The sequence below is a fragment of the Hippocampus zosterae genome, chromosome 10 (genome assembly GCF_025434085.1).
Source record: "Hippocampus zosterae strain Florida chromosome 10, ASM2543408v3, whole genome shotgun sequence".
In the NCBI taxonomy this organism is placed as follows: Eukaryota; Metazoa; Chordata; class Actinopteri; order Syngnathiformes; family Syngnathidae; genus Hippocampus; species Hippocampus zosterae.
This window is the reverse complement of record NC_067460.1, coordinates 18812820-18837127: the sequence shown is the minus strand read 5'-3', so window position 1 is coordinate 18837127 and position 24308 is coordinate 18812820. Positions and strand designations below refer to the sequence as shown.

Sequence of the window (24308 nt, the reverse complement as noted above, 5' to 3'; positions counted from 1 at the left end):
CAGCATGAAAGCATTTTGTGTGTGTGTAGGGGGGGGGGGGCACCACTGTGTACAGGGATGTTTGTGCAAAGGGGAGTGATAAAAAGGATGGAACCAGAATAGACAGGATGAACATTCCGATCCCCTATTTTCCATCATTTATTTTCTGTATCCTCACCACCCAGTCAGCAAAATTGTTCTGGCCCAGCTCTGGGGCAGACACGGCACGTACACTCGGCCCTCATACCTCAATGAATGACGGTCCTGCAGTGGCCCACGTCTGGCATCCATGATGTGGGCCGCATTTGGCCCAGATCTGAGCCGCATTGTAAAACCCTATCTGGTCCTACTCCGGCCCGACGCTGGGCCAGAACAGGTTCCTGATATCAGCCTGAATTCAACCTCAACCAAGCCACAGCTTTCATGTGCCATATTTGACTCACATTAAAAAAAAAAGTCTCAAAAACGACTGTTATAAAAATACTCCTGCGGAAGGCTGGTAAGGTGGTGGTTCGGCCCACAAAAGTGCTGTTGCTTGGTTCAACTTTTTGTTCATCTTCATTGCTTATCGCGAAAATAAAGAGATGTTTAGCTCTACTAAATAACTAACAATTTCATTGCAATGCTTGTGGGTAGACAACATTTTTTCGCTAAGATGCCCGCGCGATCGTAGTGAGCCACTGCCTGAGCGGCGCAGTGGCGGCGCGCAGTGGTGCGGTGAAGTAGGTACGTTTTGAAAAGGGACAGACGGAAGGACAGACCGCGTGCGGGACGACGCGCAATATATATATAGATGTTTATTGTCATAATTTGTGAACCTCACATATAACGCCACATACACTGGAAAAATGCACTTTTCTTTATTTTAACAGTGAACACAAAGTCCAAATTGGGATGCAGCTTACCGGTACTCTTGAACGGTATTTTTCTGTCCATCAAATTGTTGCGCTCTCCACGTCCTCTTTTTTTTCTCATGCTCTCCTTCCTGTCACTAACCCGATCAGGAGCCTTGGATGGAATGTTTCCCCCTCTCCAATGAACTCTTGTCATCATATAGAAAGAAAAAAAAAGATTGCTGTGGTCTGATAAGCCTTGTAAACCCGAGGCTACTAAATATGTCCGCTTTCAAATGTGACTCCAGTCTGACCTCTGTGCAAGATTTAAAATGGCCAGGGGGCAAAGTAATTCAGGCCAGCTGGAGGCATTGACTGCAAGCACGTGTGTGTGTGTGTGTGTGTGTGTGTGTGTGTGTGTGTGTGTGTGTGTGTGTTTTCAACCTCTATTTCTATTTCTTTCCGGGCTGTAAAAGGGAGTGCATTTACATACTTAGCCACTCGTACTCATGTATAAATAGAAACACAATTATCCGTCTGCAGACACGGACGATTTCCGGGCCACGTTTATAATCTGACAGCCTTTGACCTGAAAGAGTGTCGGAACATGGAAGCAGAAAAGGGTCGAGAAGTAGACTTTCCCCTTTTTGAGTGTTGGGAGATTTCAGGGCCATCATCCTGGACCTTAATGATTGCAGTAGCTGCAAACCCAAGGATATGATACAGCGAACCCCCACGTTCCACAACCAACAGGAATCTCCAGAGACTTTGACTAAGCGAGCTTTCGCAGTGGCAAAAAGTGTTTTGTTTTTCTTTTTGCTCTCTAGTGCTTTTTGTGCATGATGCGACCCCATAGGGAAGGGATGCTGCAAATAGGGGATCTGCGTTTGAACCGCGCGGACAGAAATGGAAGTTATTATTTTTGTTACAAACGCCAATTCCATTGGGGGCACCGCCCACATCTGGAGCTCATCTCAGACGGTGATGAGTTTGCAGACAAGAGGGAATTGCACCAGCTGGATGGGCAGCAAAAGGCCATTGATGCTGCTCGTTTCAGCGAATAGCAGGAGACACAATTCAAATCTGCTTGCGTAAAACTGGAGTATAAGCGTTGAAAATGTGATGGGAGTCTCTTTTTGCGCAGTGACATTATGCTAAGGTTCAAATGTATTTCACCATGAATCGATGGTGCTGACATCCACTACCGTTCCATGAGGGGAAGACTGGAGGAGCCTCCATTTCCTCTTCAAAGATACCTCACGTCATGAAGTTGAAATATTAAAATATTATGTCATTTCTTGAACGTGGCAGCGTTCAATGAATGTATTCAATGCCATGAATAATTAAAAACGTTCTGAAAGCGTTCAGGCAATCCTTCATGAAGTGCCTGGTGTGTGCTAGTAAGTAAGAAAAGGTCCATGTTGACATTCTTAGAAGAGCATATTTGCAACGGCTAAGTTTTATTTCAAAAAGCATACCTTGTAGCATCGAGCAGATTTAAAATGGTTCCGTTACAGGGCACCAAATTGCCTGCAGTTGTGAATTTCAGTGTGTACGTTTGTTTGTCAGTATTGTTAAGCGATCCTTGGGAAGACCGTAACTGGTCAAATGTGACAATATTCTGCTCTGAATGTCAGAAAAAGATGTCAAAAGTGAACGGGGACTGCCTTGTATGTCATCTTGGTCTCACAGGTGCTTCGGCTTTCGTTTGGAAGCTTTCCCAGTAGGCGGGGTCTTCCTCTGTCAGAGGTGAGGCTGACGCGATGAGGTCAGGGAACGTCAGATGTGTGAAAGCGGTGGGTGGAGGAAGTGACGAGGGAGGATTCTGAAAGGGAACAAGACAAATGATGTGCATGACACGATGACCGCTCGCACAATATAATGCGGCAAAGGTTACAATTTGGCAACGGCTGACCGCTCATCCAAAATAACTAAGACAGAGGCAATTCGCGATACTTACTGTCGAGTGTCCCAATGCTACAGCAACATGATGATCAGCGTCAAGTAAACTCTCCTGCGTGCACACATCATAAAAATTGTGTCATAACATGAAGACAGTTTATGAAGATTGTCCGTCCGTCTCTCGAAACAACTAATCTCATGGCGACTTACGGTCAGCGCTCAATCTCACGCGTCACTATACCTTTCTCAAAATGACCTTGATAGTTAGCCGCCAGTCTGAAATGGGTGTGAGCACTGCCATTCCACAACATTTTACTGGTCAGAGGTTGCAGGTCTAAAACCAAGACCGGTTTTGTGATGGGAGTATGGTAAAGTGATAACGACCCCAAAAAAAAAAAAAAAAAAAAAAATCAAGGTTGAAAAAAGGTACACTCCACCATTATCAATGTGAGTGAGCCGCTACTCCCTTATGACAAAACCTTGACACTGGAACTGCATTAAGCATCGGGTACCTCTCGAGGGTAAGTACGTGACGAGAGAAGCGCTCGCTCACTTTAGACTGTTGGTAACCTTTAGCGGTCACATGCTAATTCTTCTGCTGGTTGTGCATGTCGGCGGGAAGGAGAGAGAGGAGGGCAAAAGATGGAAGAGGCAAGATGGTGAGAAAAGAAAAGAGTATGAGGAGACGGATTTAAAAAAAAAAAAGAGGACAATCCAAACTGACGTTTCCTCGGCCTTGATGGAGCACCCCTTGGACCTCGCTCTCAATCTCAGCAGTGTGAGACCACCTGGGATTCACAAAGTGGATGTTTCCATTAGAACATCCACTGAGGGGCAGGTGTTGGCATTGCCCTGCCTTTACACTCTTTCATTCCAGGCATTATACCGCATCTAATTGGTCGCTCCTCCGCCGTGTTTGTAACAATCGGATTTCATCCAGGCCCTTTTTTAAGTGCTTCTAAATACTGTTGGAGGTCTAAACTGAAACAAACGACAAATATATTTTAACAGATGGCACTCATACGCAATGTGTCTTATTAAGATGTAGTGGGAAAACCAAGCACGGCGATTACAAGTGACTAGCACGTCTGCCTCTCTGACCTGTGGATTTTGTTTACTTGCGTGGGTTTTCCCCACGTACGCGAGCACCCTCCCACGAGTAAACCAGGAAGTGCAACACAGACATGTTACTAGTTACAAGCAACACACGTAACAAACTATGGACAATCCATAATTGGCGGCTCTGTAGTTATGACCTTCCACGAGCAAACATTTGAATAAACTGTCAGCTTCACATCCAGATATGAAACATGACACTTCCTAGTTTTTTCATGCCTCTGCACAAGGGACATATGCAGCCACAGGGATTTTGTGCTCCATTTTTTTTGTTATAATAAGAAAACAGTTCAAAAGTTAAATGTCTAAAAAGTCATCTTCATCTGGGTCTTACCCAACACAATAGCTCCGAAACATATACTCACTTGAAACAGCCAGCTCTCCTCGGCCTCTTCATCCAGATGCATTCTGGTCTGGCAGAGAACACGGGACTGTGTGAGAGCTTCAGAGGACAGATGAAACTCCAATCTTTGGAGATTGAAACCCAGTCCTGTGCCAGTGGCCTTGAGGAAACTCTCCTTCAGGGCCTTGAGAAGGACAAAAACTCCCAGTGAGGTCAAGGAAATTTGGAGTAAGATGACTGCTAATTTTGTACATTCTATCACTTTGACATCGCTACTCGCATGCTCGTGAAAAACAAGCACTGATAAATCCAGCAGAGGGTACACTTAATTTCTTTTTGAGAGACAAAAAACTTAAATAACCTATATTGATGGTGACAATGATTAACAATGTCATTATGCACATCAACAGATGGTGATCAATGATAATGCTCAAGCTAAACGGTGTATATTGATTATTTCTGTACATATGGATATGTGCGTGTGTGAATAAGGGAAAGGGAAAGAAGGATTATCAATATGATGCTTCTTTCTCACAAACGCATACATAAGTCCCTGTAGGACATAGCAGGTTGTATGGTTGCCTGGTTACCCAGTGGCGGTAGAACATAGCGAGCTGATGCTGCTCGGAGTCAGCTGACTTGATGACGCGCCACTCGTACGGCGTGAATTGACGTGTCATGATGCGGAAGAACTCGGGCACTGTGTTGCTACCTGAAGAGAGGTAGAGATGGAGGGAAAGAGAGATGGAACCAAAAACGACAGGGGGGAAAAAAACCCGACAAAAATGAATTGAGATGACTTGTATCAGCTATGAAGAGGTAGACAAACATCATTACTGTACTCTAGCGCCATCTCGCGCATGCAAAGATTTCCAAATTTAACTGCTGGGTTCATCACTTACCTGGCATGACTGTCTTCATGATGTCAACGCCAACTTGAATGCCTTTCTCAGCAGCAAGCACCGCATAGTCCCCCTGGTGAGAGATGTTAAAGCTCCAGGTCTGAGGTTCCGCTCCCGAATCTGGGCTGATCTGGACAAATCCACATTGAACATCGATGCCGTCCCTAAGTACGCCTGCCTCTCACGACTATAACCGAGGCCCATGTATTAAAGAGAATGTGTCTTGGAGGCACGTGTACTATATTCCTGCGAAACAAATGATGATATCTGTCCCATGCATATTGTTAAAGTAATCATCACGAACTTGAAGTGGTGCAGCTAGGTAAGCTTCCCTCTCGGAGATTGTTAAAGTAATCATCACGAACTTGAAGTGGTGCAGCTAGGTAAGGCTTCCCTCTCGGAGATCGTTTCAGGCAGATATGTGCCCAGGGAATGTCCATCCTCTCGCACACGAACCTCCTAAGCAGCAACCTGCCAGCCTGACACATGAACGCGTTTATTAGACAACGAATTTCAGTGAAAATTGTGATAGGCCAATTCGTTCAGCACAGCTTACCATGGCTGATTTGGCATCTTTCGCGAAAACAAACGCTCCTATTCTGTCTTTTTCCTCCGGCTGAACGCAACGAGCAGCAAACAGCCAGTCAGCCCTGGCAGGAGTCCAAGACCCGCAGCGAAAAGCCCAGCGAATAGAACCCATTCGGTCGTCAGCCTCTGACATCTTGGCTCCTTGACCACGAGTTATGAACATCAGAAGTTGTCACCTTGCTAACGTTAGCATTGCGCGCTAGAGAGAGACGCATTGTGCTTTCTGTGAGTAATAATTTAGATATCGCCGATATCTCTTAGCGGAGAAAAGCGACGCGCTTTTCAATTGTATTGTAACATAAAGTACAGTAGTAGGCGATTTGTTTACATTTTAGCTACGGACTCCGCACGTTCCCGGAAGAGCACGGCGAGATATGATGATGTCATAAGAGACGCTGGCCGATTGACCAATTAGAGACACCAAAACTGGGCACCATTAAAGATGCTTTCAGTTGCTAGTTAAAAAAACTCGGATATTTTAAGATTCGTAAAAATTTTATACCAACTGACGTACTGTAAGAGAAAAGAAAACAATTAAATTACAATAATCCAAAGGATCATTTCTGGCAGACTAATAAGAGTAATTAATGTGTTATCTGAGTTATCAGGCAGATATAATAGTAGTAATTAGGTGATCAATGTCTGCATTTGATGGATAGCCATTCACTCACTTTGTCTACTGCATACGTAGTCTCCTTAGTGAGTTAGTTTTTAGACATGAGACGATGCGCAGAGACCTTTTCAAAGAAATTAGACGTATTTTGTTGTCTCGCGCATGTTTCTTTTCACCATGTGATGATGTACTGTATTATCTTTTAATAAAAACAAGCATTCAAGATCTGTTTTTTTCCCTTTTGGAAACTCATTTCACAACAGAGATAAGAACATATTATATTAAGAAACAAAGCAGGACTTAATAAGGCAAATATTTCCGAAATGAAGGCTCTTTGAATAAGACATTTCGGCTGTTACAGCAGGAAAAAAAATCAACATTATAATCTATCAATGGTTTTAAAGGGCATTTGGTTGCCCCATTTGGCAAGATCGACATGCAAGCAATATTTTAAGGGACTGGGAATTATATATATATATACATATATACATATATACAGTGTGTGTATATATATATATATATATATATATATATATATATATATATATATATTGCCATGTGGGAGGAAACTGGAGTACACCCAGGCATTAGGAGAACATGAAAACTCTACACAGTAAAGTAAAGAATTGAACCCTCGACCTCTACTGTGAGGCCGACGTGCTAACCAGTCATTGTGAAAGACGAAAAAAACAATTACCGGTAAAAATAAAATGAAATCTCCCTCTGTCTACACTCACACATTGTGTTTACTTTTTGCCCCACTTTGAATTGCTTCTTTTCATGGTGCTTCAAAAGGTGTTAGTTTTACAGGAAATCTGGTACAAAGGAATCTGCTGTTTCAAGTGTCAATCTACTGAGTTCAGCATCACCCCTTCTGTGCTGTGTGAACATGTCCCCGCAGGCTGACTGTAGTGCAGGAGATAAATAAACACACAGAGAGATGTTCAGCTGTAATGTTTACTATAAAAAAAAGTAAAAGCAAAAACTAAAGAACTGCCATGCTGACATGTCAGCCCGGCAGATACCTTTTTTTGTGGTTTAAGCCTGAAATGAATTTGTTAATTGATCTAGTATCAATATATAGAACATCTATTGTAAAATTCTCTTTCTCGCATACATACAGTACAATTTCAGCCTGAAAATATCTGCAGCCCGGTTCATTACATGTAAACACCATTGTTTTTTTAGAATCACTTCCATCTGTGCCTGACTGAATTCTGTTCACATGTATTACATATAGGATTGCTACACTGTGACATACAAGTTAAAGAAGCGAACGCCAGTCGTTCAGTGAATTACTAAATGTGGATAATCGGGAGGCACCAGTGCGAAGAGGGAGAAGGAACTTGAATTGCCCGTAAAATATCAATTTACTTGTATGCTCTTAATTAGTGCTCATGGAGTTACTCGTCACTTTTCAAAAGTCTTGTGTGTGGGGAATTGGGGAGAGAGGAATTGTGTCACAGTGATGCAAGAAGAAGGCCAGCAAAAGTTGAAATATGAAATGGACGACATTTGTGGAGAGTTTAGTATATGCGCCACCCAATGTGGCCTTGCGTGTGTATTCGGAAGTCTTTTGGGTGTATTCTCCTAACTCTCATATTCTATAGCGATGTGCACAAGAATAATTAATAAGTGATTATTAAGATATTTTGTCAGATTGTGTGGAAATTGGCGGGAATGGACTGCAGTCGTTCAGGCTTTCAGCTGTTTTAGAAGCGCAACAATAGCCACGGGAAGTTGGCAACTCCTCCACCGAGCGTTGTTATTCTCGTGGACACCGGCATCAAATCATGGAATCAACAGGTCAGAACAGTGAGTGAGAGAGTGCTCACATCCATTGAAATTCCGTGAAATGCCAATGCCCTAGTATTTGCGAACAGTCCCGCTTCCAGCAAGGATGCCAAAAAGCCTTGTGATACTGTGAATGGTGTCCGTATGGCCCACGTTTCTGTCCAGAACCACCAAAATCACAATGGCATACAGGAAACCTTTATTTGCCCGACGTGAGAGAGAAACTCAAATGTTAATTCATGACAAAATAAACGTGACCCATTTTTATTTTTCAGATTTGTCACACTATTATTCCAATGAGCACAAGTGGTGTCATGTGAATTTATGAAATCAAAGTTAATACACATCAGCGGGTAAACATGGGCCAATGCAAATTTGGGTCAAAACATCCACAGTCAATAAATCCTTCAGGGTGAGCTTGTCTCGGCATCGGGTTTATACACCTGACCTCACTCTGAGGCAACATTAGATGAACACAAATGCTACATGCCCCAAACGCTACACACTCACCACGTTGTTCATTCTCTCCGTGCTCTCACTGTTGAAACGTTTTGAGTTTCCATTTTTCACAAGGAAACCCATTTTGCTGTGCCCGGGCAATCATCGACCCCATGTTTCTGTATCAGTATGTTTGTGTGTATGTGCCAAATGGGCTTTCAGTGTTGGGTGGTACACACAAAGACTGTGGCATTTTAATATTGTCAAGTTATCAAAAAAAAGGCCATAAAACAGTGTATGCTATACTGTGTGTATATATATATATATATATATATATATATATATATATACACACTGTATATATTCAATTGTTTTTATATAGCTATGTATTTACATATATATTATGTAGATTGTTAAAAACGATTTGATTTTAACAACAAGTAGTGGCAAGTTTAGTTTGTCCTCATTATTGCAATGATTTATTATCTAACATTTTTTTAAAAAAAGACAGTGTGAGTTTCGCTACACCTTATTTACAGCAGTTTTAAAAAGCAAACCTTCTGACAATAAGCTCTCATCGTACCTTGAACTGTTTTTATTACCCGAGAGAGAAAAAGATTTAGACTACATGTTGATACGGTTCGGATTAATCAAAGCTTTCACATTATGGATGAATAATTTGCAACCTGTGGGACGACATTGGGACACTCAGCTGTTTGCAAATGTGCAAAGATTGATTTGTATATTTAACTAGTGTTAGAGCCATAGTAAGTTGCCGCTATAACTAGCATAACTTTCTGATGTATTCATATAAATCACACACTTAAGCACTCTGTCGGTAGTCCCTTCACAATCATTGTGATTCATTTAGCCTTGTGTTCGCTGGTTGGCTGTCGTCCTTGCCGGTGGTTTTTCTGGGTCTTTATCTATCATTTGAATGCCACCAAAGTCAAAACGGGCCAAGGCTCCTTTAATGCGGACCAAACGTTAGCTCCTTACAATGCTATCTTCTCTGCGACCACCCGTACTTGAAGATTGTTTACACCCTGAAACTTATTTCACCAAGGTGGTACAAAGTACAGAGGAAGAGCGAAACGCCAATTTTAGTACAACACGAGGTACCAGTATGTGAAACTCTCGGTAAGCTTACTTGTCAGTGGCTATGGCAACATGTCACTTAAGTATCATGACCATAAGGCTAAGTGTAAGAACATGCGATGCAATTTCACGAGGGCCACTCTGCCTCTGAATGCACTGCGTCACGCAGACGTCTTAGGCTGGGTTCTCTTGAAGAATGTAGCCACTGAACTGGACATACATACATTCCACTGGCCGCTAAGTTTCTGCCCAGAAGACTTGTCGAGTTCTGGTTACACTCTACTGTCCCCAAGCCACTTGTCTAAGAAGGCTTGGTCATAACAGAACATGGTCAAATTTGTATTCTCGGGCCCGTATAAGCCACGTTGAAAGCAATGTGGAGGTTTTGTCTGCTCCATTGTGGCTATCTGCCCTGCTGCGTGGGGAAAATAATTCATTTTGCTTGAAAAGTAAGAAAGTTTTATCTTTCATATTAGAATTTCCATGGCAAAGTCTGTATTGTCCCCCCAAGTAATCAGGCTTACAGTTTTGTGGTCTTCTAAGAGGATACACCTGGCACTTTGCAGGCAAGATGACGAGAGCAATGGCAGCGTAATCAACATAAATGTTTGTCTTTGTAAGGCGTTGTTGAGGGCTGCCGTTTATTGGCCGAGAATGTCCAATGAAAACAAGATGAGAGATTTTTTTTTCCTATATCATCATGATAGTGGTTGCAGCTCAGTGTTTTAGCCTCAGTTCGTTTGGATGAATCTTCCAAAACCAAAAAAAAAAAACGTTGCCGCAGCCAACCGTAGCAACGTTCTCTACACGACGTAATCCATTTTCTGAAGGAAAATAAGTCAGAGGCAGCGGGAAAAAGATGTACAAATGTACGGCGTCTGAAGATAAACATAAAAGAATATGGACGTGATCCTTCAATGTGAGTCTGCATGTTGGTGTGTCACTAAGGCACAGCGGATCTTTTTTGGTTTTCAGGGCAGTCCGGAGGAGACCACTGCAAGGCCAGGGTGTCGGAGGGTGGCGTGGCCAGTGTGCACAGCTTTAGGGCAGTCTGGCGTTAGAACGCGGCCGTTTTCCCCCACACTTCCTGTGATGGACAGACGGGCCTTGTTTCGCATGGCTTCAGAAAAAGACAGCTAGAGGAAGAACAGGAAAGAGGTTGGTCAAATTTTGTATGCATTGGGAAAAAACTAGCATAAATAAACTACCATTTCTTTCAAAACACGTATGCATGCATTTGACATAATCATGCATGGGTATTCACATGAATTACCGGTACTTGGAATGCACAAAAGTTGGGAAGGTGCAGTCACAACAAGTCGCCTCGGATAAATACAGTTTGACTTCATATGCCTTAGTGTGTGTGATAGTTATTTTGGATTTAAGAGTGCTAAAGCAGTCCTTACGTTGAAGTCATTCAATGGACTGCTGTGTCCTCCATCCTCGCTCGCACTCAATCCTGTCCTAAAAATATTTCAAACATGTTTTTTTTTCTAGTGTTTGAAATCAAATGTGGAATCATTTGGAGTGATAATTATTGAGAGGGATTATTTTGTATTTGAAAAGAAAGCATTGGGGGGGGATTAAAAAAAGAATTTCAGAATTCCTGGTGTGAATGCACCCCCAAACCATGGATCACACAGAAGGTCAATCACATCATTAAATGCTCACACGGGCAAAAAGGAAAAAGCAGGCAACAAATCAACAAACGCAAGATTTATATTGTAGACATCTGCATTTTAGAGTGACCATGCTTTTTTGGGGGGGAGGTGTGGGAGGAGGGGGGTGATTCCATAGCTGGGCAGAATATAATTTAAAAGGGATCGTTTTTGGGAAGGTGAGGATTTGAGAAACATCAAGGGAAAACAGGAAAATGACATTTTGTTTTGTGTTGAGGATTCCGATTTATAGAGAGGGAGTAAGTGACTATACTGCTCGGAGTAGGGGGGGGGGGCGCACTTCACACGGACAGGCCACTCCATGATGTTTTTTGCATATGCTATGTTTCAAATTAGGCAGCTTTTATTGGCCTTTTTCAACATCATTGAGTAGCTGTGCTACATGAAGTGTTTGTTGATCAGTTTTTCCCCTCCAGCAACGCTGGGTCACTTTGACGTTGTCAGGCCCCGATTTGGCGAAAACACCTCTCAAGTCCATCCGCAACAGCGATGCACAGCCCCACCACACAATATAAACGCCGAACCTGAGCATTTGAAGGTTTGGTTGAATGCGGATCACAACTCCTGAATGTTGTCATGATGTGTAACCATTCCCCTTCTGACTTTGTTGTTCTCAGGTAGTTTTAAGGTTTTCACATTGTGAAACTCGTGGATCGTGTGGAATTGTTTTGAATGTGAACGATCTCTCACACGGACTTCCTTGGTGTGATTTCTATCACATTACTGCCGGAAGTGAGAAAATAACTGATGAAAGCCGGTGTCGACGCTGAACATAATTAATTTGTAGCTGGAAGCTGTCATATTTGAATGAGAAAATCAGTGTGAAACAGTTCAGATCCGTCCAACACCTTTAACATGTTGTTACAGTGTCACAGCACGTTAGGTTAACCGAAGACAACCAAATTATCTATCAGTGTGACATACTTGTGTCATCTAATTTTCTTTTATTTGTCGTTAGGTATATATTTACATGGATTTTTTTCCCCATGATAATCACTACATTTCTTCACTGACCGCTTGGAAGAAATGTGATTCTACTGCCATCTAGTGGTATGTTTAGAGTAAATTTCAACTTGATTTTGGTTCCTTGCCCTTGCTGTGAAATAAAAACATCCCCTTCCATTGTAAAAGACGATCATCCCCAATAATTTTGTTGTTCACACAAAACCGCATGTGGGGAATGGAGTTGTGCATCCCTGCTCCATTGTTTTTTTTTCTTTCTTTTTTTCCGAAGAGTACAATGCAGTTGTCTAGTTATGTCATTAGCTATGAGCATCACCATCACTGGCATGTCATCATATATCCATCCTTAATAGTCTTGCAGCCAAAGATGGTGGAACCAAATCTAGCAGAAGGATAACAACAAAAGAAATGTACCTAAAATTGTAGGCCGGTAATAAATAAATGGCCAAAACAATGTTTCATTAAAAACAAGCAAAAATAAATCATGTTTGATTCCACAATGCTTGACCGTACGTACTCATGAGCATGAACAAAAACAACAAACTCCAGCATCACCATCATGACCCCATCTAGACGGACGGCAACCTCTAAATCCTACCCCTAGATCTTGACCCCCTCGGAGCCGTACACGTTGTACCCCTCCCTATAAGTGGCTAGATTCTGGGTGCTTGGGGAGGGGCTGGGGCAGTGGGGGGGACTAAGGTCCACCTTCATGCGTTTGGCTTCGGCCCGCGACTTGTAGCAGAATTCGACCAGCGCCACAAGCATGGCGAGGCCCAGGCCGCCCACGAGGATGTAGAAGACCCCGGCCACGTTTGACAGGCTCAGGGCCTGAGACGACTTGTCCTGTGGAGCGCAGGGAGTTGGGGGAGGGTGGGGGCAGGGAGGCGGTGGGGTTGTGTTGGGCAAGGGGGTGAGGCAGAAGCCAATGGGGAATGTTGTCAATGGTTATCAGAATGCAAAAAAGTCAAAGAAGGAAAAAAAAAACAAATACAAGTGAGGGAAGAGAATCAAGGTGAGATGGAGAGAGTAACAAAAAAAGGAGGAGAACAGCGGCAGGGAGAAGAGAGACAAGAGGGTACAGGGGGTTAGACACATTCAATAGTGATTGATTTCAGGTCAATATGGCATCATCAAGTCATGCATCTGGAATGATCGTGCACAATTTGCTGAATCATGATAAATTCTAACTCCATTCTATGTCTGCAATGACCGCAAATACTTTCACTGATCCGACCACTTCTAGAGTGTATACTTGTACACATCCAATGTGTCATTGTGTCCGAGCATCTGAAATGAACAGTGTTTCAAATGGATCAATGTTGTCAATGAAGAAATTTCTCTTCACTCGCAAAAACAATCAAAGCAGCTTGCATCTTTTATGGTTTATCTCAGTGGAATGTTATCTTTATGTATGATATGCTCAAATTCTATCCTTTGGGTCAATCAATTTGCCCAAATCTCCTCGAGGGAACAAACATTTAGGGTTGGCAGTGATATTTAAGAAATTGTTTAAAGTATCAAATTGTTTACATACATACAAAAAAATAAAATAAAATCTGAGCAATTGTCATTTTGGGTGTTGGTTTATAAGGCATTAGTTTTTCAAATCGGATTTTCTGAGTCCTCTTTTAGATGTACGTGTACAGTATTTGTTTCACTTCAAAATAAACATCGGAACACAATTGACTGTGTTTATACGGGAAATAACCTGTCAAGTTTTACCTTTCCAAATATGACAATGACATGAACGTGACCATTGTCTAATAATAATCGGCGGTGCAGTCACCGTTGTGAGTTTGCCACAGATTGCTACAGAAACTGAAGAGAAAGTGATTACCGGTATCTGTTTTGAGAAATTTGATGCGTTTCGTTCAATGTGACTCGCCATCATATACAATGACATTAAAAATGTATCTTTTTTTTTCCCCTGATGCAAGCACTACACGCACCACATACACACACACACACACAGATATAAAAGTGTTGCTATATGACAGTAGTTGCAGTAATCTGGAGCATGTTGAGGATGAAAGTTTTAGGCTAGCATTCGTTTTAGGCTGTGACAGCGTGAGACTGACCTTACTTCCAGAGTCCTTGGGTCCACATTCTCCCTTGTCATACCACCATTTGTTTTTCAGTTTGTCTAAGACGCCCGCTTCGCTCAGTTTCAAAACGGCAAGGTTTACCGGGATTCTTTGCGTGTAAAAATAACATAAATAACATCATAGGTCATGTTATTTTATGTTATTAAAAGTCTTTCACATATGCATTGTACAGCTCAGCAAATACTTCATCAAGTGACCTAGCGCGGATCCCACTGAGTACATGTGTGTATGCTCGTTGAGGAGGGGCTGGGGGAGAGGAGCTCTGCGAGCTACAGACATATGAGTGGGACTCACCTTTGTCACTTCACATAAGGCAACCATACTACCCCAGATGTTTTTTTATTTTTATTTTTTTGCAAATACTGCCCAGACAGGAATATTGACCCCCAGAGACATTGGTAGCTCTCTGCTATGGCTGGGAAAGACCGTGATACCGGAACGTCCAGCTTGCCACGCTTTTACTTGCAAGTGTTTTTACTCCATTGTGGCATTTAACAATCCATCCATCCATTTTCCGAACCGCTTGATCCTCACTAGGTTCGCGGGGGGGTGCTGGAGCCTATCCCAGCCGTCTTCGGGCAGTAGGCGGGGGACACCCTGAATCAGTTGCCAGCCAATCGCAGGGCACACAGTGGAGACAAACAACCATCCACGCTCACACTCGCATCGTGGGACAATTTTAGAGTGTTCAATCAGCCTGCCATGCCTGCTTTTGGAATGTGGGAGGAAACAGGAGCACCCGGAGAAAACCCACGCAGGCCCGGGGAGAACATGCAAACTCCACACAGGGAGGCCAGAGCTGGAATTGAACCCGGTACCTCTGCACTGTGAAGCCGACGTGATAACCACTGGACTACCGGGCCGCTTGCATTAAAAAATAAATTTCCTTAAAAAATTTTTTTTAACCTTGCATGATTGTAAGCATTTATTCCCCATAAATATATTTTATTTGTATTTTCTCAACAGTATGGCAATAACTTGATCCGTTAGTCAGTCTGTTAGAAAAGATATTCAGTAGCTCCTTTTGAGGTGGCAACTATGCCACGGAAACATTCCTACCCTACGATTGGCTGGCAACCGGTTCAGGGTGTCCCCCGCCTACTGCCCAAAGACAGCTGGGATTGGCTCCAGCACCCCCCCCCCCCGTGACCCTTGTGAGGAGAAAGCGGATCGGAAAATGGATGGATGAAAACATTCCTGCCTTTGTCTTTCCTCAGAGCTCCACTAGGGGGCGAACATTCCTGCCTTTTCAGTCCTTGAAGATTGTCCTCTTAAATCCATTCAATACAGAACCTCCGCACCACCTTGGCTCTTTACTTTCAGAAACAAGTGTCAAATCTGTAGGTGTTGGTACAATCGGTTAAATTTTCTAGCCATCTGATAAAGTGTATTTTGAGAGAAATGTTTATCTTTTAATATGCTCAAGTGGTGTACCGGTGTCAAAGGCTCTGAACCTTTTCATGTGGAAAAGGGGCACACTGTTGACAACAGCTGCAGCCTTGAGTCTACATTCAAAGCAGAAGGTTTTCTCAGGAAGTTTTCAACATAATTTTTTCCCTTTGCCAACACTCTTCACCAGGGTAGATGCTTGCATTACTGCAGGATGGGGGGCCATCTTAGGCTCCCCAGCCGGTGATTGACCCCCGTTCCCTCATGGTGGGAGGGCAGACAGAGAGGGCTAACCTTGGAATCCCCTCCCCCGCTGCCACATTCTCCTTTGTCATACCACCACTTGTTTTTCAATTTGTCCAACAGGCCCTGCTCGTTGAGCTTTAGCACGGCCAGGTTGACCGCATTTCTTTAAAGTAAAAAAAAAAAGAAGGAAGGGGGGTGGGAGGGGGGGGGGGACATAAGATAGTTTGGTCAGAGCAAAAGATAGAAGGAAAGACAGTCAAGCTGGAAGGGCAGCAGTGCCTGGTGGAAGAAGGTGAGGGATATGGGAGCAAAGGGAGGACAACTAAGCGGTGGTGGAAGGAAGATGGAAAGCACCCCAGAAAAAAAATCTCTTTACCTCTTTTACTCTCGTCCCAAAAAATGTTTTTTTTTTTTTTTTTTTGCAAATGCTATCTGGATAAACTGTACAAGAGGTTTCACACAGCGCCAAATTGCTGATGTACAGTGTTAACCAGGGCAGTAGCCTGCTGATGGAGCTCCTTGTCCTATTGTGCAGCTTCACTGCCCTCCAGCTAGTCTCAATTTGTGTGTGTGTGTGTGTGTGTGTGTGTGTAAATCCACTTTCCCGCAAGCTTCCTATCACACCCCTGAAGGGATTGTGACCTCCAAACAAAATTCAGGGACATAGGCTGAGCTTTGGATTTAAAAATGGGTCTCAGAGTGGAAGTTTTTGAAAAGTACTCTGTTGTTATCTTCAAGTACTGAACATCGTAGACTGAAGAGATGTGAATGGATGATCCAATTGAGACAACTCAACAATGCTGTTGTAACATTTCTGCTTACAATACTAGTCCAATTAAGTGATCCGGTACATTTAATTACACTACTTATATGTCTGATAACATTGCATGATTTCATTATGTCAAATATTTAACCTTTGTGTGTGCGCAAATGCTGGCACGTATTCTTTACAAAGTGGTATTGACTCTCATTGGTCTTGCATGCATACAGTATATTTGCAGTCATTCTGCACGTACGCAGAAGTCATTCTAACAGCCTTTTCATACCTACGAGAAGCTTTATACAAAAAAAAATGCAAACAAAAACCTTCCTGGCTTTTATTTTATAATTAAATAAGAATGTCAAGAATTAAACAGTTTGAGCATTAAAATTCATTCAATGCGGCTCTTGATGGCATCCATGCCTTTGGCTGAGGGGCAGTTTGCATTATTGTTGACTTTGTGCGAAACAATCTGTCGTAAGGCAAAGCTACGAGGTTGCATTAAATCTACATGCAATTCTCTCAACGGGAGTGGCATGAAACATTCTATTAACGAACCATTATATGTTGAAAGTAAGGAGTGAAGTGGCTGAGAACAAAAATCTTGTGGGGGGGTGGGGGGGTGGAGATCAGAACAAACCATTTGTCCATCTGATACTAGTCACAACTGCTAACGTTTCGGAATTGCTTTGCGTGCCGCATGGTGGAGCGGGAGCGACCCCAAGGATTTGGGGGCCCCTAGAAAAACACCCGTGACCTCTGCTGCAAATTGAAAATACGATTGGCTTGGGCCTGTCAGGCATGGGTCCTTAGAGTCATTGTCACGTTTCTTTTTCCCCACTTTTGGCAGTCCTGTAGTGGAGCACGTGGCTACCATTTTTGAATCACAGCCAGAAGTTCTGAGTTCAAATCTCATCTTGAGCCTTTCTCTGCTTAGTTACAGTGCTGCATAGCTAGAACACCATAAAAGGGATGGCTGCTTGGAGGGATTGCTATCTGTCTAACTGGAGCTCATCACCTTAAGTGAGAAGATGCAATGGGCAACACTTGGTACAAATACCCATTCATAATTAGATTTTTTTTAATGGCATAATTATTGTGTTTATTTGGAGGGGAGAATTTTGCACAAGTAAAGAGAGTTCAGAGATATTGATCAAGACTGTTCTCTGGGGTGATCTAATCTACAAGCTATGATGAGATCAGTGGTTCTTAACCTGGGTTCGATCGAACCCTGGGGGTTCGCTGAATCGGTCTCAGGGGTTCGACGGAGCCTCTGCCATGGAGGGTAAGACGCACGCGACTCAACATGTCAATTAGTTATAACACGCCTGCTTGGCCATCACTGGCCGCAGATGATGACATGACATTGCTTGTCCAATCGGTGCTGTGTGAAATTTAGTTCGCCTAGTATTCAACGTGTGGCAGTTGGGATAATAAGTCGTACAATAAAAAAAAAAAAAGAAGAAAGAAATTATACTTATGTCTTTAAATTTTATTAACTATTTTCTGCTTTTAATAAATGCGTTTTTTTAAACATCTTGAATTTTTCACTAAGGGTTCGATGAATGCGCATATTATACTTGGTTGGGTTCGGTATCTCTAAAAAAGGTTAAGAACCACCGGCTTAGATGATTAGAGCAATGGATGAAAAACAGTTTATAAACAGTCACATATCATTATTTAAAGCTAAACTTCAAAATGCAATGACAATAATCATCAGAGAACATTTTTCCTCACCAATATGACACTATGAGGAGAGGCAGCCTCACATTCAGAGAATATTATTAACCCTCGCCACTGGTATTTGAAGGACTTCTTTACACCACTCATGGGGAAAGTTCTAGGACGGGCATGTTGCCTTGCTTTTTGTACAAATTGAGGAAAAAGATTTGAAAGAGAGAAATTGAATTGTCTCATTCGTTATTTCCCCTCAGCAGACAACTATCACACTGGGAAAGCACTGCAATAATATGTGTCAAATAAACAAAACAAACCCAAACACATTTATGACTTGAATTTCCTAAGACGTCAATCACTGTAATATGTATCCACACTGCAAGGAAAGAAGGGTTAAGCGTTTTTGTTTGGTCAAGTTTAAGTCCCCCATTAGTCAGGCCCCTCTGTTCAGCGCCTTTTATTGTTGTTTCCTATAATTTCCCCTTGCAGGTGTGGATGCAGTGTCTGTAGCCTGAGGTGATTGCCCCTCCTCACAGTTATGTCACCGATCTGCTTCGTCATCATTATAACGATCATCACTACAAATGCAAAGTAACACAGACGCAAGACAGCAGACACATGGACAGTGTTACCTGGAAGGTGACCCTGTGAAGAAACGAGTGTAAAGGAGGAGCAACATAAAGTGACACGGGACATAACGATGGCCAAAAATTATAAGTGACAAAGAGAACACACACAATGAGACAAACTAAGAAATTAAGGCTCAAGGTGATCAAGAGGAGATATGATGATGTCTACACATTTAAACATGTCACAGTAATTGCTGCTGGGTGAAAACTTATGATTATTTTTAATTTTTATTTATTTATTTTTTTAAAAATTGTGGCACTGTGTTGATTTGTGGCATCCAAAGGATGGGCCACATCATCAGAGCATAGGAAAAAAAAAAAGTTAAAATAAAATTAATGGTCACTAAATTCTTCTTTTATTTGTGGATAAGAAGTTTCCACCGGGCAGCAATGACAGACATTCTTGTATAAAAGGCACAGCAGGGTAGGTGGAATATCGCAGCAATAGCACAGTACCACTCTTGTTACTGTTTCCTATTGTTACACTATTCCACCTACCTTAACTGTGAGCCTTTGGGTGTAGCAATTCCGTATCCTTTGGAGTCCAGGTTGCCCCCGACTTTCATGGTGTCACAAGGCTTGCGTTGCTCCGTGTACTCATTCATGGTGGACTCCAAGAGGAAGGCGTATTTCCCTTTGGACTTGCGCACCCTCGCCACGCCTTCCGCGGTGGTTTTGGTGAAGACAGTTGGCTCGGCTGACTTCATGTATGACCACATCTTCTCATATACAGCTATTTTGGACCTCTGGGTAGAAGACAGATGGGGGGGGGGGAACACAATGGCAATTAATTCATGTTGACAACAATTGAATATTTCATGATAGAGCGAGTTGTGTCAATTTGCTCGATGTTTTACAGAAGAGAACGATTGGAATTAGCAACAGTAGATTTAAAGTTAACATTTTAGACGCAGGGCGGCCCGGTAGACCAGTGGTTAGCACGTCGGCTTCACAGTGCAGAGGTACCGGGTTCGATTCCTGCTCCGGCCTCCCTGTGTGGAGTTTGCATGTTCTCCCCGGGCCTGCGTGGGTTTTCTCCGGGTGCTCCGGTTTCCTCCCACATTCCAAAAACATGCATAGCAGGCTGATTGAACACTCTAAAATTGTCCCTAGGTGTGAGCGTGGATGGTTGTTCGTCTCTGTGTGCCCTGTGATTGGCTGGCAACCGATTCAGGGTGTCCCCCGCCTGCTGCCCAAAGACAGCTGGGATAGGCTCCAGCACCCCCCGCGACCCTAGTGAGGATCGAGCGGCTCAGAAGATGAATGAATGAATGAATGAATTTCAGACGCAATCGTGCTTCATATGCTCCCTCTTTCTAGAATATTCTTGAACTTGTCAGTACTGTAATTCTTTTACAACTTTGGGATATGTGAGACGGTTCAACGGTGGTCGACTGCTAAGCACGTCTGTCTCACAGTGCACAGTGCAGAGGGTTCGATTCTTGCTCCGGCCTTCCTCTATGGCAGTGGTCACCAACATGGTGCCCGCGGGCACCAGGTAGCCCGTGAAGACCACTTGAGTCGCCCGCCAGTGCCTGGACATTGTGATTTGCTGGTAGAAATTATGATTTAAAAATGCAAACATTGGCAGTACTGTGAGACATTTCGAAACACGATCAAAGTCTGACAATTTAAATCATCAAGTATTAAAAATAACACATCCTCATATTATTGAAGGTATTTTGGACAAATATGTTATTTCAGACGTGTATCAATTTGGTAGCCCTTCACACAATCGGTACACATGAAGTTGCTCTCACCCTCAAAAATGTTGGTGACACCTGCTCTATGGAGTTTGCATGTTCTCCCCGTGTGCCTGCGTAGGTTTTCTCCGGGTGCAGATTGCAAAAAAAGGCACGGCAGGTTATTGGAACACTTTAAATCGTCCCTAGGTATGATTGTAAGCCCTGCGATTGGCTGGCAACCACTTCAGGGAGTACCCAAAAGTCACCACAAAAATTTGATACCACATTTATATTGTATCGGATTACGTGTGCAAGTGATTTACAGTAATGCGTGTTGGTGAAGTTGATGCGGCGATGATGACTGTGCAAATAAATTGAAGCCAGGAGGGGGAAGATGTGTGACAATGTGCTGTGTCTCTTTCCAGATTCTTGAACAATGAGTGAGGCGGTGAAGGAGGAAATGGATGCTGGAATTCACCTTCAAGCATCCGCACTTTGAAAAACATTTAATTACACAACGACACACAAATGGGCTCAGAGGAGGGGATGATGCTCATGCACATACACTCACATGCACCCATAGGCCTATGAATATGCTCATGCGCACTCATTCATACACACACATGTAGTCACACAAACAGACAGATAATTAATGGTGGTGGTGAATCCCTCTCAGCTGTGGGGGAGTAAATTGCTTTTTCACCCTCCACAGATTTCAGCCTGCTCGTTATGTTGATGATGCCAGAGCTGTTCAAGGAAGCACAAACTGTCTGCTCTGATAGCACCCCGCCAATCCCCACACATCCAAGTAGATAGCAAACATCCTCACTACAGCTCATATCTTTTAAATCTAATATTTGGTGTATAAGCGCACACAATGAGCGCAAGATTCTTTGGAATACTCAGAGCATGAGCACATGTGACAGAACACAGTTAGCTAAAATGATCATTGCCAGCAAGCTGGAACCAAACTTGGGATTTGCTCAGTCCCTCAACTTCATGCCGCCACTCTCTACCACGCCCTGTCCACTCTTATCATTTCTCCACAAAGGGTAAAGTGCTAAGTGCACTTGCCCACAATTTTAGGACTTTTGACTGTGTGATTCACATATTTCCACTGAATTTTGTGGAGGTTTGGGCGGATGGGCCAAGCAACATCCATCCATCTATCCATTTTCCTAATCCGCTTATCCTCACAAGGGTTGCGAGCGTGCTGGAGCTTATCCCAGCTGCCTTCGGGTAATAAGCGGAGTACACCCTGAACCGGTTGCCAGCCAATTGCAGGACACATGGACGAACAACCATTCGCGCTCACAATCACACCTAGGGACAATTTAGAGAGTTCAATCAGCCTGCCGCGCTTGTTTTTGGAACGTGGGAGGAAACCAGATTACTTGGAGAAAAACCCACGCAGGCACGGGAAGAACATGCAAACTCCAAACAGGAAGGCCGCAGCTGGAGTCGAACCCTGCACTCTGCACTGTGAGGCAAAGGTGCTTACCAGTCGTCCACTGTAACTGTTCAAATGTAAAACCAGGCTCTATGCAGTCACACTTTAATTTTCTACAGCTTATCATTCAGGGTGACTCATGAGCTGGAGCCGTTCCCAACTTACCTTTCTGTTAAATGTGGTCGCAGCTGTCTCAGTACATTGCTGCTTCCTGTTCCCTTTCTCACGCATACAGTTCGGGGGACTATTTGCGTGAGTTGAAAAATAAAAAAATTATGTAATCAAAAGTGTGTCGTTTTGGTCACTCATTTCCATGGCAACGGCCTTTTAGAGAGAAGTCCTTTTCAAATAGGATTTCAAAATGGAAATCTGAGGAATGAGGAAGCGTGACAGACCCTCATGATGTAGATAGTGATGCAGTTTTACCAACTAAGTGTAAATTACTCCCGTGAGTCTAATCGTCAAACAAAATGTATGCCAAGATGAGTCTAACTAACATACATCGACTTTCTTTTGGATAAGGCCATAAGAATGGGCTTTTGGTGCACATGCGTTTGATACTGGTGCCTTATGAAAATGTCTACAAGTGTTTTTTTTTTTGTGTCATTGTCAATGTGATGTCACGCTTCACTTTTTACTTCACTACTGTACACCAACTGGCATGGTGGTGTGCTTCCCGCGTCTGTGTTGTGCTACTTAATTTTCCAATCCTTGCCATGATCAGGATAACTCGTTTGTCAGTCAAACCAGACATTAGAGTTTTTATCCGTTACCTGACCCTGGATGTGTCGATTTGAGGAAATCAAACTTTTTTACTTTCCAGGTAGCACTCATAATATTTCCTCAAAGTTCCCTCCACAAGTCGAGGCATACAAGGTTTTATAGATAAGAGCCGTAGTAAATAAGGCCACGGTGGTTTGCCGATAACCAGAAAGAAGCAGACGGTTTCATTGACACTTTAGCATCAATTTAGCTCCAAGCCAGGCACACTTCAGGACCATTTCTGAAAAGCTTCCCCCCCCCGCCCCCTACTGAGAATTCTGGAAATGGCAATCGATGTATTCTTTGCAGCACACACCAGGAGTGGAATAAATCAGTTTTTACACTCATTTGTTATCGTCCTGCCTGCAGTCAGAGCTGAATACTTTTGCTCTGCTTTGTGCACGACACTGCAAAGTCTGGAATGAGCTCTCGGTACAGGTACCATGCCTACTGCTGCTGCGTTCTCCAATGCTGCCGTTGAGTAGTGTGTTTGAAATAAAATCTTGCTTGGCATTATCACAGACTTGTTTTCTTTTGGTATACATTTACGGTACACTTTAACGTGTAGTTAGACACGCTGCCAGCCGAAGACTGGTGAAAATATGGTCAGAAAACCATGACACTATTTGAAAATAGGAAAGAAAGAACACCACCGTGTTGCTTATTTGTGGATGAATGTAGCAAACACAAGACAACAGACCGTATTTTCCGGACTACAAGTCGCGTTTTTTTTCATAGTTTGGCCGGGGGTGCGACTTATACTCTGGAGCGATTTCTGTGTGAAATTATTCACATGATTATGTCATTTCACATTATTTTCACATCAAACCACAAGAGGGCGCTCTCTGACTGTGTTGCTAAATCGACGATGAGTCTGACGTAAGCGACGTAGAAGAAGAAGCGGCGCGTCGTCTACCTCCCAAGTTGGGGGAGTTGTTTAAAAGTGACGTAATGAAGATATTATTGGATTTAGTGATTTGTACTAGTGAAACTAATAGTTTGGTATACTTGTTGGCATGTTCTTTATGCTAGAGTTATCTGAATAATTCTCAATATGTTACGTCGTTACTGACATAACCAGCCATGCCAGTCAGGTAACGTTTGTATACCGTACACTTATTCAGCCCGTTGTTATCTATTTTATTTTTATTTTAAATTGCCTTTCAAGATGACATGAATATTTTGGGTGTTGGATTTTATGAAATACATTTCCCCCAAAAATGCGATTTATACTCCAGTGTGACTTATATGTTTTTTCCTTCTTAATCATGCATTTTTTTGGCTCGTGCAATTTATAATCCGGAGCGACGTATAATCCGAAAAATACGGTACTTGGTGTTCCCAAAATAGAATA

At 42.9% G+C, this 24308-nt stretch overlaps 2 protein-coding genes across 8 annotated transcripts in view; both read right to left on the bottom strand.

Annotated features, from left to right (window-relative positions):
• Positions 1-6060, bottom strand: part of aasdhppt (aminoadipate-semialdehyde dehydrogenase-phosphopantetheinyl transferase) — a 131828-nt gene extending 125768 nt beyond the window's left edge. Inside the window, exons 1-7 of the mRNA XM_052077807.1 lie at positions 5632-6060; positions 5441-5554; positions 5076-5205; positions 4764-4885; positions 4196-4357; positions 2773-2826; positions 2471-2637 (exon numbers count right to left, since the gene is read on the bottom strand). Of these exons, the coding sequence (XP_051933767.1) occupies positions 2488-2637; positions 2773-2826; positions 4196-4357; positions 4764-4885; positions 5076-5205; positions 5441-5554; positions 5632-5826 (927 nt within the window). The 5' untranslated portion in view covers positions 5827-6060 and the 3' untranslated portion in view covers positions 2471-2487. The remainder of the gene's footprint in view (positions 1-2470; positions 2638-2772; positions 2827-4195; positions 4358-4763; positions 4886-5075; positions 5206-5440; positions 5555-5631) is intronic.
• Positions 6061-10082: 4022 nt separating this feature from the next.
• gria4a (glutamate receptor, ionotropic, AMPA 4a) overlaps positions 10083-24308 on the bottom strand; it is a 75842-nt gene continuing 61616 nt past the window's right edge. The window contains exons 15-18 of one of the 7 annotated variants that reach the window (XM_052077744.1): positions 19556-19803; positions 16040-16154; positions 12957-13094; positions 10083-10742 (exon numbers count right to left, since the gene is read on the bottom strand). In XM_052077744.1, coding sequence (XP_051933704.1) covers positions 10578-10742; positions 12957-13094; positions 16040-16154; positions 19556-19803 — 666 coding nt within the window. In that variant the 3' untranslated portion in view covers positions 10083-10577. Of the gene's footprint in view, positions 10743-12846; positions 13095-14329; positions 14445-16039; positions 16155-19555; positions 19804-24308 lie in introns of those variants that run through there. The other 6 variants (XM_052077745.1, XM_052077746.1, XM_052077747.1 and 3 more) reach the window with 6 other exon arrangements.